The 13,386-nt window shown below is 46.8% G+C and overlaps 1 protein-coding gene across 4 annotated transcripts in view; it reads right to left on the reverse strand.

Moving 5' to 3' along the window:
* ACOT11 (acyl-CoA thioesterase 11) overlaps positions 1-13,386 on the reverse strand; it is an 88,901-nt gene that overhangs the window by 53,967 nt on the left and 21,548 nt on the right. For all 4 annotated transcript variants that reach the window (XM_040360420.1, XM_040360419.1, XM_040360421.1 and 1 more), the window contains exons 3-5: positions 10,976-11,135; positions 4,294-4,363; positions 329-389 (exon numbers count right to left, since the gene is read on the reverse strand). In XM_040360420.1, coding sequence (XP_040216354.1) covers positions 329-389; positions 4,294-4,363; positions 10,976-11,117 — 273 coding nt within the window. In that variant the 5' untranslated portion in view covers positions 11,118-11,135. The remainder of the gene's footprint in view (positions 1-328; positions 390-4,293; positions 4,364-10,975; positions 11,136-13,386) is intronic.

Consider the following 13,386-nt stretch of genomic DNA (forward strand, 5'->3'; position numbering starts at 1 on the left):
AGAGAATGGATATTGGTACAGACATATTCACCGCACAGAAGCCCAGTGCCTACTGGGGCAAGGTGACACGCTATTTAGGGAAACAAAGTGGCACTTATTTACTGGGACATTGTAAAAACTACTGACACCACACTATGTGCTGTATTTTTATTTTATTTTTTATCTCCACATTTCCTATCTACCTCAATTCTTGCTATGCTACATCATTAATTCAACTATTGTAACACCTCAGCTATTAAAATGTAATGTGTGTGGTGAGCCACCTATAAAATATATACAAAATAAATATAATAAAATAAATAAACAAAATAAAATAAAAATAACACACCTCCATACTAGAATTAAAAGCTCGGTTCACTTTTGTCTTTAAGTTAACAACTTGTCCCACGCTACAAAAAAGAGAAAACTATAATTAGGTAGAAATATGCGCATAGATAGGCTTATCCTATAAAATGGCCAAAGCAGACTTGTCAACGTGTATACACCAGCAGAATTTTGTTCAGAGATTTAACATTTTCAAAATGTTTGTTTAATTTTTTTAGATGGTTAAGGGGGTCAAATCAACAGTCGTTTTTGATAGGGCTATGGAAATTAAAGATTCATTTCTCGATTAATCGTAAAAAATTTTAATCGATCAAAATTATTTTGATTGGTACTAGTGGTGCAACGAATCGTAAATGATCAGTGATCCGAATGGGTCACCATATGCGGATCGGCACACCACGTGATCCGGAGCTCCGCTGCTGCCTCGCCTATAGGAAAGGAGCGCTGACGTCATCACCTGGCTTCAACTGCTCGTGTTCGGCCGGCTTCCCTGGTAATACTAAGCAAGCACTAATCTTCCAATGGGAGATGTGGACCATATTACAGTTGGGGAGGTGTCTGTAGATATTACAGTGGGGGGAGATGTCTGTGGATATTACAGTGGGGGAGATGTCTGTGGATATTACAGTGGGGGGAGAGGTCTGTGGATATTACAGTGGGGGGAGATGTCTGTGGATATTACAGTGGGGGGAGATGTCTGTGGATATTACAGTGGGGGAGATGTCTGTGGATATTACAGTGGGGGAGATGTCTGTGGATATTACAGTGGGGGAGATGTCTGTGGATATTACAGTGGGGGAGATGTCTGTGGATATTACAGTGGGGGAGATGTCTGTGGATATTACAGTGGGGGAGATGTCTGTGGATATTACAGTGGGGGAGATGTCTGTGGATATTACAGTGGGGGGAGGTGTCTGTGGATATTACAGTGGGGGAGATGTCTGTGGATATTACAGTGGGGAGATGTCTGTGGATATTACATTGGGGACTATATATGGTGATGATCCGAAAAATGTATGTGCATTATAATTAGTCGATTAAATAAAAATAAAAATAAATCGATTAATCGAACACGAAAATTGTAATCAGTAACAGCCCTAGTTTTTGACAGTAATGATGATAAAAATTAAAAAAAAGGAACAGGGTTTTTTTAAAAAGGCTAACTAATTAAATTCTAACTATGAATGTGGTTTTCATTTGGAAAATTGTACATATTGTTGTGCACAAGTGCTAGACACAAAAGCAACATGTTTAATGTGCGATTCCAATTTAACCACTTCCCGACCGCCGCATGTAAATGTACGTCCACAGAATGGCACGTACAGGCAAATGGGCGTACATGTACGTCCTTGCCTTCTAGCGGGTGAGGGGTCCGATCAGGAACCCCCCGCTACATGCGGCGGTCGGATTCCCACGGGGAGCGATATGGGACGACGGTGCGGCTATTCGTTTATAGCCGCTCCGTCGCGATCGCTCCCCGGAGCTGAATAACGGGGAGAGCCGTATGTAAACACGGCTTCCCCGTGCTTCACTATGGCGCTGCATCGATCGAGTGATCCCTTATATAGGGAGACTCGATCGATGACGTCAGTCCTACAGCCACACCCCCCTACAGTTGTAAACACACACTAGGTGAACCATAACTCCTACAGCGCCCCCTGTAACTGCAACTGTAATTTTCACAATAAACAATGCAATTTAAATGCATTTTTTGCTGTGAAAATGACAATGGTCCCAAAAATGTCTCAAAATTGTCCGAAGTGTCCGCCATAATGTCGTAGTCACGAAAAAAAAACTGATCGCCGCCATTAGTAGTAAAAAAAAAAAAAATTAATAAAAATGCAATAAAACTATCCCCTATTTTGTAAACGCTATAAATTTTGCGCAAACCAATCGATAAACGCCTATTGCGATTTTTTTTACCAAAAATAGGTAGAAGAATACGAATAGGCCTAAACTGAGGAAAAAAAAAATTTATATATGTTTTTGGGGGATATTTATTATAGCAGAAAAGTAAAAAATATTGAATTTTTTTCAAAATTGTCGCTCTATTTTTGTTTATAGCGCAAAAAATAAAAACCGCAGAGGTGATCAAATACCACCAAAAGAAAGCTCTATTTGTGGGGAAAAAAGGACGCCAATTTTGTTTGGGAGCCACGTCGCACGACCGCGCAATTGTCTGTTAAAGCGACGCAGTGCTGAATCGCAAAACCTGGCCTGGGCATTTAGCTGCCTAAAGGTCCGGGGCTTAAGTGGTTAAGTAAAAGGTCTGGATGAAGTTTTAATGCCTTGCAAACTAAATTAGTTGCCTCAATGATGGCAAGATGGTATGAGCTATTAAACGATTTTTCAGAATTTCTGTACAAACAAAATTCTACTGGAATATGGCAAGCTATACAGTTGATATTTTCCTGGTGCCACTACCACCAGCTCAGATTGGTTAGTTACTTTAGGATCAAATCACAAAGGTTAACACCAGCCTAAGAAACTCCATATTCAGCCATGTGACTGTAAAACCTGTTGTATTAGTTTTGTGAATTGAGCCTATTGCCGTAAGATTAGTGAACTGTCAACAATGTCATCCATCTCACTCACTTGTTTTGCTTCCCATGCAGGGCCCCCATCAGTTATCCAGGTGCCCACTCTCATTGGTGCACAGGTATGGGGAAGCAGGTAGGTACATAAATATTCATGGTCATTGCAGAGCTCTTGGTGGTCACTCAGTCTCGTGGTGAGCAGGCACTGGGGTCACCTAACTACTGTACCACCAATGAGCAAATAATAGATTTAGGCCTGGTTCACACCTATGCATTTTTTTCTGTACGTTTTTAGTTTTTCAGAAACACAGTACAGTCCATTTAATATGGTTTCTTATGGGTCACGTTCACATCTGTGCATTTTAATGAAAGGACCAAGGACCAGAAGGTTGTGTTTTTGGTTCCATAGACTTCAATGGATCAATAACATGTATTGAAAAAACACAAAATGCGCCTGGAATATGCATCAACTGCAACCTGCATAGGTATAAACCGTGCCTTAAAGGGGTTGTAAACCTTCGTGTTTTTTCACCTTAAAGCATCCTATGCATTAAGGTGAAAAAAACACCTTGCACTCTCTGGCCCCCCCAAGCCCCCTTTTTACTTACCTGAGCCCTGAATTTCTGAGAGCGCGATCCCGCGTCGTTCTCTCCATGGCTGATCAGCTCCTCATTGGATAGATTGATAGCAGCACCCTCTGCTGTCAATCAAATCCAATGACGTGGCCGCCGGGGGGCGGGGCTGAGTCATACACTCGGCGGCTATGTACGCCGAGTGTATAACACAGGAGCACGCCCGCAAAGGTAACCCCCTTTCCAAAGGGGGTTAGCTCTTGTGGGGAGGACCCGAGACAGCTGCCGTGGGACCCCAAAAGAGGACATTTGGGGCCACTCTGTGCAAAACGAACTGCACAGTGGAGGTAAGTATGATATGTTTGTTATTTAAAAAACAAAAAAACGCATTAACGCATTCTCTGCAGTCAGTTAAAAAAATAAAATCCACTACCCATTCTAAACCCCACCCCCCATCCTTAAACACTTACCTGGCTCCATGTCACCTCTCCAACAGTGTCTCCAGCTCCAGCATCACTTCCCTCGCTTCCTAATTTCACAGGATAAACTAAGGATAGCAGAGCCATGGACCATTGCAGTTGTCAGTGATCGTGTGTGTCTATGGACACACACAGCTCAGCACAGGACCCAATGAGAGCTACAGTAGCTACACAAAGGAGGGTTCTGGCAGGGACTGTAAGAAGAGGAGGAAATTACTTTCTGTGCAATATTGTCGCACAGAGCAGGTGTTAATTTTTTTTTCTAAAAAAAATTGATACTTTATTGTCTCTAAGATTTACAGCCAGAGCTGGGTCAAGAGGTATGCAGAAGAGTCAGCAATTTAATTTAGTTTGATTAATGAAACAAAGAAATGTCATTACCTGATGGTGTGTTCAAAGTAGATGTCATCCATAGAGGCAGTGACACAGGGACAGCCAGCATGTCTTTCAGCTGAAAGACAAGAACACAACAGTTGTGCTAGGACAGTTGCTCTCAATTTCAGCAATGTATGTATCAAAACAGCATCAATTACAGATTTGATTGAGGTGCCACCTTTTGGTGAAATCTGGTAGTGCAGCACATAAAACAATGCTTCACTATAGGAACTATTATATTACAACGGTCAGACTTAGGGTCTGAGAAGTATTGTAAGCATACGTTGGATAAAGACAATTTAGTTGGGTTTCTAGGAAAAACTTTAAGATCTTTATTTAAAAAAGTATGGACTTTATACATTTATACTCACCTAGGTGGATGCAGTATCGATCCAAAGGTTTCAGATTTGGATCTTCTGGCATCCAGTTTTAATGTGAAGCTGGGCAGGTTTGTATCCAGGACCGGGGATCCTTGAGCAGTCATGATGGATACCATGGTTAGACCATGGGACCAGTTCTCTCTAATCTAGGTCTTCTCGTCATTGCAGCTTTTACCTACTTTGCAGGATTCGAATGGAAGAAATTCCTGTGATTTTGATCACCCTGGCCTGGTCCAAGAAGACTTGGTACTCCAACATGGTGAGCATGTCATCTGATGAACTCTTCTAGACCCTCCTGACCTACTGTTGCAAGGTCTGATCTGACATATTTCTTACAGTTGCTGGCTTTGAAGGCATGGCTGTAGAAGCCAAGATCCTAAGGGACAATAGTGTCTCGAACTTCCATGAAGATTTACAATAGGACTTGGAGGGTTTACTTTTCCTGGTTTAAGGATCAGGGGTTTTGCCCTTGCAAGTATTTGGTTGCCTTATTTTTACTTTCCTTCAGTTGGGAGTTGACCAGAAACTATACATGAGTATGATCAAATTTCAGTTTTAGCAACTGTTTTTCAGAGACAGATTGTCTCAAACTCTTTGGTGCAGGCCTTTTTACAAGACATTACTGTATATGCACACTCTTCCACCAGTTAAGACTCCAAAAGGAAGTTTGAACCCAAAAAAGCATCAGACAGCCTGCCTGCGCCTCAGCCTCCATCCTGGAAAGCTCACCCTCTCTAGTCTCTCCTGCCTCCCAGTGTATAAAAAGGGGTGCTCTGTGGACTTTGTTAAAGGGGATGGGGGGCAGGCTTTGGTGAGCAGAGACCCTCTTTACACAATAGTCCACAGCATGCACCCTTAAATCAAGTTTCCCAGAACACCCCTTACATCAGATCTGATGTATACGGGGTCTGTGCGGACTCTGATGTAAGGGGAGGCTCTGTGCGGACTCTGATGTAAGGGGGGGCCTCTGTGCGGACTCTGATGTAAGGAGGGGCCTCTGTGCGGACTCTGATGTAAGGGGGGGGCCTCTGTGCGGACTCTGATGTAAGGGGGGGGCCTCTGTGCGGACTCTGATGTAAAGGGGGGGGCCTCTGTGCGGACTCTGATGTAAGGGGGGGCCTCTGTGCGGACTCTGATGTAAGGGGGGGGCCTCTGTGCGGACTCTGATGTAAGGGGGGGCCTCTGTGCGGACTCTGATGTAAGGGGGGGGCCTCTGTGCGGACTCTGATGTAAGGGGGGGCCTCTGTGCGGACTCTGATGTAAGGGGGGGCCTCTGTGCGGACTCTGATGTAAGGGGGGGGGGGCCTCTGATGTAACGGGGGGGCCTCTGTGCGGACTCTGATGTAAGGGGGGGCCTCTGTGCGGACTCTGATGTAAGGGGGGGGGCCTCTGTGCGGACTCTGATGTAAGGGGGGGCCTCTGATGTAAGGGGGGGGCCTCTGTGCGGACTCTGATGTAAGGGGGGGCCTCTGTGCGGACTCTGATGTAAGGGGGGGCCTCTGTGCGGACTCTGATGTAAGGGGGGGCCTCTGTGCGGACTCTGATGTAAGGGGGGGCCTCTGTGCGGACTCTGATGTAAGGGGGGGGCCTCTGTGCGGACTCTGATGTAAGGGGGGGGCCTCTGTGCGGACTCTGATGTAAGGGGGGGGCCTCTGTGCGGACTCTGATGTAAGGGGGGGGCCTCTGTGCGGACTCTGATGTAAGGGGGGGCCTCTGTGCGGACTCTGATGTAAGGGGGGGGGGCCTCTGATGTAACGGGGGGCCTCTGTGCGGACTCTGATGTAAGGGGGGGCCTCTGTGCGGACTCTGATGTAAGGGGGGGGGCCTCTGTGCGGACTCTGATGTAAGGGGGGGGGGCCTCTGATGTAAGGGGGGGGCCTCTGTGCGGACTCTGATGTAAGGGGGGCCTCTGTGCGGACTCTGATGTAAGGGGGGGCCTCTGTGCGGACTCTGATGTAAGGGGGGGCCTCTGTGCGGACTCTGATGTAAGGGGGGGCCTCTGTGCGGACTCTGATGTAAGGGGGAGGCCTCTGTGCGGACTCTGATGTAAGGGGGGGCCTCTGTGCGGACTCTGATGTAAGGGGGGGCCTCTGATGTAAGGGGGGGCCTCTGTGCGGACTCTGATGTAAGGGGGGGCCTCTGTGCGGACTCTGATGTAAGGGGGGGGGCCTCTGTGCGGACTCTGATGTAAGGGGGGGCCTCTGATGTAAGGGGGGGCCTCTGTGCGGACTCTGATGTAAGGGGGGGCCTCTGTGCGGACTCTGATGTAAGGGGGGGGCCTCTGTGCGGACTCTGATGTAAGGGGGGGGGCCTCTGTGCAGACTCTGATGTAAGGGGGGGCCTCTGTGCAGACTCTGATGTAAGGGGGGGGCCTCTGTGCAGACTCTGATGTAAGGGGGGGCCTCTGTGCGGACTCTGATGTAAGGGGGGGGCCTCTGTGCGGACTCTTGTGATCATGAAAAATCTTAGACTGTTTTGCTCAATCCATCAATTTTTCCACACTCTATGGGCCACTTGACTGGACTTGCCCCCCCGGCCTAAGGCTGCCAGCCCTCCCCTGCTTACAGTATCCCACTGTAGAGCTTCATGCTTAGATCTTAGCTACCTGCTGGACTTCTCAAGCTTCACTCAGTTAGCTGCTGTAATCTTCAAGCTCAGCTCGCAGTATCCCGCTGGATTTTTTGGACTCTTAGCTACCTGCTGGATCTCTCGAGCTCAACGCACTGCTACCCGCTATATTCTTCAAGCTTCGGACTCATAGCTACCCGCTGGATTCTTGGATGAGTTCTCTCCTGAAACATTCCCACTTACTTCACTGTCCCTGGCTAGTAAAGCATCTGCTCTGGTACTCCTTCAGAACTCCCTCCCTTTGCACCTGCCTCCAGTAATAACAGTGGTTGACCCTCTGGCAACTTCTTCTCCCTTGCCTCCTGGCACCGATCAGGCTCCCCTCAGGCTGAGCCCCTTTACAAGTGGCTAGGCCCCAGGCTGCTGCTCCACACACACACACACACACACACACACCCACCCAGGCCGCAGCCAAGGTGGAAAAGAACCCTGATCACATGGCTCCTTCCAAATAGACCAGTGATGGCGAACCTTGGGACCCCAGATGTTTTGGAACTACATTTCCCATGATGCTCATGCACTCTGCAGTGTAGCTGAGCATCATGGGAAATGTAGTTCCAAAACATCTGGAGTGCCAAGGTTCGCCATCACTGAAATAGACTATCCCAGCATGCTCACAGGCCAAAGAAAACTCCTGCTGATTGGCTGAGACAACATATCTACTCATAACCTGAATTCACTGTAATCTATCATCCTAATGCCAAAGGCAACAGTGCAACCTATTGACAGAAGAGAGACATTACAATTAAACCCAAGCTTAGGAGAAAAACCTAAACTAAATTTACTAGCAGCCCTGTTTAGGTCAAAGGGTGCTACACCCATTTAATGTTCCTTTAGTTCTTCTGACTTTGAAGGTTATTTTTCTGGTTACTGTTATATCAGCGTGCAAAGTTTTGGAATGGACTGCTCTTTCCTGTAAGGAACCTTTTCTGTTACTTTAGTAGTTTTACGGCCTCAGCAGTCCTTTTTTCCTAAAGTGGTTTCTTCGTTGCATCTCATCCAGGACATTTTACTACCAATTCTTTTGTCCTAAGCCTCAGATGCCAGGGGGGCAGAAAGGGTCATGCAGCATCAAACTCTACCATTTTTTGATAAATAATTGTAGCATTACCCCCAGTGGAGCTGCTGGATTTTTGGGTGGCGTGTTACCTCGTGGCTCCTCCGAATTCTCTAGGGGCGAGTGATGCGTATGTGCATAAACAGAAGTAAAGGAATGTCCAGACAGGTGCTCTTTTGCTGTGCTCTTTATTACCCAGCCGGGTAAAAACATCAAACTTGTGGTAAGGAGAAAGAATAGCAGATTCAGGCGTAATGATAGGAAACGGTCCTGCTCCCAAACATAACACTTCTCTTCCCCACTCCGGCGGAGTCGGTTCAGTGTACCCGGACAGGCCTCTCACTGACCTGGCAGCCGGAGTATCACTCGGACAATTATAGGAATAAGTCTCTGCCACAGACCCTCCTTGGTGAACTTGAACTTGGGAGAAAGTCTCTGCCACAGACCCCTCTCAAAGAGCCTCAGAAGATACCTCTGCCACAGGTCCCCTCTGGGTTGGATTATTGGAGATATGCCTCCTTACTTGAGTTACGTCTGGATCTCCTTCAACTTGTCGCTCAGGTACCGACTGACAGGTGATTAGTCCTGCAGTGTCCGTCTACCTGTGATTCCCGGTGGTTTCGTCCAAGTCCTATTGGACCGCCAGCCCCTCAATGGCGCTCCTCAGACAGACTCCCCACCGAACAGCACCCAGCTTGGGATCTTCAAAAGAGGGAACCCAGTCGCTCACTGGATCCCTAATGCTGGTTCAGATGCTCCAGGCCAACATGGCCCCGGAACCAGGAACACCGCGTGGCACGCATGCCCCGACCAGGTAGGCCATAGCGCCGGGGCGCCGTCATGTGGCCACCCTAAAGGTGGGTGCCACACTGGAGGAAGAAGACCCAGAACCAATAGCGTCTGTCCCATAAATACCCCTCCCCAGCATGCACAGCGAGGACAAACCGTCGTGATTGGCTGCTGGGAAGAGCACCCAAACCTCAACTCCACTGCTGCCACCTACAGTACCGGGGTTGGAAGAACACCCTAGAACAGCCGAATGGGCTCACAGCACAGCCAAGCTGAGACAGAGACCACAATTTGCTACTAACAATCTGGATCAGAGTTTAACTACACTCTGATCTATACTTAAAATTTGACTAGCACCCATGCCATAAAGTACACGGGCACTACATAACTTTGCAAGATTATGGCTTACATGTAAAGTTCCACTCTTTCCTTTAAAATCCAATTCTACTATCTGACTGCAAAAGTGCCCTATATGCTAGCTTTATAACCGGACTAGGGGGAGGAGATTGACTTGGCTGACTGGTGGACTTGGTCTCCTCAAAGCATCATAAATACCGCCCTGGAGGAGGCAGGATACAAGTTACTCTCTAGATCAGCCATTCTCAACCAGGGTTCCGTGGAACCCTAAGGTTCCTCCAGAGGTGGCTAGGGGTTCCTTGAGCTGTGGCTGATTTACCTCCTGTTTGATGGTGCCTACATCGTTCTGAGCCAATTCCACTTGGAGGAGCCAGTGGTATTACACCCATGATCTTCATAGTTCTCTGTAATGGGGGCATTCTTACCACTACTATAAAAAAAAGGGCATTCTTCTCACTGACCCCCAATGAATGGGTTTTATTAGGGGTTCCCCAGGACCTGAAAATTATTTTTAGGGTTCCCCAGCGGTAAAAAGGTTGAGAAAGGCTGCTCTAGATGGTACCTGGCGGCAGACTGCCTCTCTAAAATGTAATGGGGACTTCCTCTTTGTGCTTTAGTGGGTGCGGTCAGCCCTGTACGATGTCCCATTCTTGGTGGACCTGAACCAAAGCGTATCGGTTTAGGATAAGAATTCCCACACTAATTTATTCTGTGACAATGGTGAATATAGTGAAAAAACCCCAGAGCGGCTCTTCTTAATTTTCTTGATCTTTCTCAACTCTGACTCCCCCCCCCTTTTTTTCCCCTCTTTTTCTTCCTTGATGATACCTAGATACTTTCATTGCACTCTTATGTAGAGCATTCTGTATACTCATGGCCCAGGTCGGATGGCCGGTGGGTTGTGGAGATGTCGAGATTCTATTCCCCTTTTTTGTAGCTCTATTGTTGTATGTCTTCATAGGAGTACTTTGTTGCTACGTTGAGCTTGTATTTTCAATTGCGATTAGTGATTGTAGAAGATCTCTTGGCATAATATTCAGATCTCTTTACTTCTGTCATTGATGTAGTAATATACTCCACCTGCATTATTGGCCTTTCTTACTCCTTGATATCATAGTTTGCCCACAATTTGTGTATTTTCTGGAAAACTCTTAATAAAACATATTGAAACAGAACGCCGATTCTACTAGGAGTGTCGGTGCCTCCTTGACTACCCATCATTAGGGTTTGGTAGCTTTGTAAAGCTGCTACCTGGTCTAGTGATGTACTTCAATAAAAAGGATTTTACAATGTAAACCAGAAATGTTTTAGTTTTTAAAACTCCAGGTTTAACAGGGACATGGACACCAATAAAAACCCTATAGGTGTTCTAAGCCCTTTCCAAACTACCAAAAAAAAAAGGTTCTGCCTTTAGTTATTTTCAGTTAAGAAGAGAAGGCCCCATGTAAGCAAAAACCTACTTTATAACAAGCCTCACCTGACAGGCAGGCCGCAGTATCTATCCATTTGAGCAGTTGCCCGGTACTGAGTTGTCCACGGTGGTTGGCGTGACATGGTAGCACCATCTGGCTCATGCGCACCTCTGTTGGGTTTCGCCTGTCTTCATCGTTGCTTGCCATGGCACGGCAGGCGTGGACCTGTGAGAGAAGTGTCCAATGTTTAAAGATCATTGGTATATATACACAGTATGACATTATAATTTGCCACAGGCTCTGAACATTTTTGTAAGGCTTCAGAAAAACAAGTTTATAAGTTATATCCCACAAACAGCCTAATCAACAGTCAATATCTGCCTGTTTGGGAATTTAGTGGTCAAGGGAACGGCATTCCCCAAAAATGGGGCTCATTTCCAAAGTTTAAGCATCAATGGGGCAGTTGCTCATAGCAATATATCAGGATTTACCTAATGGAAAAATGAGATGCCATCATTGGTGTCAATGGGAGGAATAGTGCCCTATTATTGGTGTCAGTGGGAGGAATAGTGCTGCATCTCTGGCATCAGTGGAAGGAATAGTGTTTACTAGCTAGATTCATAAAGAGTTAGGCCGACGTATCAGTAGATACGCCGACCTAACTCGGAATCTGCGCCGACCTAAGTTTAAGTGTATTCTCAAACTCAGATACACTTAAACCTATCTAAGATACGACGGCTTGCGCCGTCGTATCTTAGGGTGCAATATTTAGGCTGGCCGCTAGGTGGCGCTTCCATTGCGTTCGGTGTAGAATATATAAATCACTAGATACGCCTATTCACGAACGTACGTGCGCCCGTCGCAGTAAACATCCTCATTTGAATTCGGCGCGCTTACGTCGGCCTATTCACGCTACGTCGCCGTAACTTAGCAGGCAAGTACTTTGTGAATACAGTACTTGCCTAGCTAACTTACGGCGGCGTAGTGTAAATACGATACGCTATGCCACCGCAAAGATGCGGCGGTCTATTTGAATCCAGCTATAATTATTTACATCAGTGGGAAGAATACTGCCCCACTGTTGGTGTCAGTGGAAGGAATTGCGCCCCATCCTTGGTGTCAGTTGAAGAAAAAGTGCCTCATTATTGGTGTCAGTGGGAGGAATAATGCTTTGTATCAGTGAATGGAAAAGCGCCCAAAAGGACAGGATAAAAGAAAGCAACGGGCTGCAATTTGGAGACCACTGGTATAGGTAGGCAATAGAGATACATTTCCTATGAGACACAGGGAAAGCAAAGAGCTAAAGATGTCCTTTACACTGTATTATTTACAGAAGGGCATTTAATACAGAATGTGTTTTTATAAAGAATTTTACTTGGGGTGGACCGATTTCCCAGTAGGGGGTCCATGGGATATATAGCCATAGACAATGGTAGCCAGCTGCTGTATTAGCGCTTCAGAATACGTCTTTGCCACTGCAACGTCCCAGCTGCCCCCACCATCGGAAAAAAAGATCAGGTACGTTTATATGCCTGCTCTGCTGGTGCATTGGCAGCCCATTTACAACATATGTTAACACATATACATGTGTGTTAATGCAACACTCCAGAGAGGACAGGTGAGGATGGTGGTAAAATCTGGAATATGCATATAACTGGAACGTTTTCAAAACTTATCCAGGGACAGAATCGGGAGTTTTCATGTTAAACTAATGCCCCATTTTGTTCAGAAAGTGCTCTTTCACACCGGCAGCCCGTTCAGGTCCACCTGCCAGTTTTTTAGGTGGACCTGAACGGGCGCTCCGTGCTCCTCTATGGAGCCGCGGATGTCAGCGGTGACATGCCCGCTGACATCCAACCCGCTCCGATCCCCCAAAGTGTCATGGAGGAAAAACCTACTTTTCCATCCGTCTGGCGGATCGGGTGAACACGGACAGACGGTCCGTGTTCATCCGATCCCCCATAAAGGAGAGCAGAGAAAAAACAGGGCGGTCCCTGCACAGTGTGGGGCTTTTACATTGAGAAGGCTGGGCAGGAGTTTTTCAGGCGGTATTTAGGCGCTATTTTTAGCGCTGTACCGCCTGAAAAACTCCTCAGTGTGAAAGGGGCCTAAGAGTTTCAATTTGTATGCAGTCAGGCCCTTGCACTACATGGTTTCACATCGGGCCCATTATACATGTCAAATCGCATTTCAAGTCACTGCCTTTTGCCAGCAACGGCACTGTCCGAATCGGTGCGGCGTCGCACCAATTCCCAAAAGTAGTTCCTGCACTACTTTTGGTGACTTCGGGGGCAATTTTAATAGACATCTGTGCATGAACCCAGATGTCTCTGAAATCGCTCCCGAAGTTGGACTAAAATGCGGGTTTGAAATCATGCAAGTTCAGCTTAGCCAGGTGTGAACGCTGGCTAAGCCTAGGTTCACATTCATGTGATTTGGCATGCGATTTGACAAATCGGCGGCTATTGCCAGCAAT

The sequence above is a fragment of the Rana temporaria genome, chromosome 7, assembly GCF_905171775.1.
Source record: "Rana temporaria chromosome 7, aRanTem1.1, whole genome shotgun sequence".
Taxonomy (NCBI): Eukaryota; Metazoa; Chordata; class Amphibia; order Anura; family Ranidae; genus Rana; species Rana temporaria.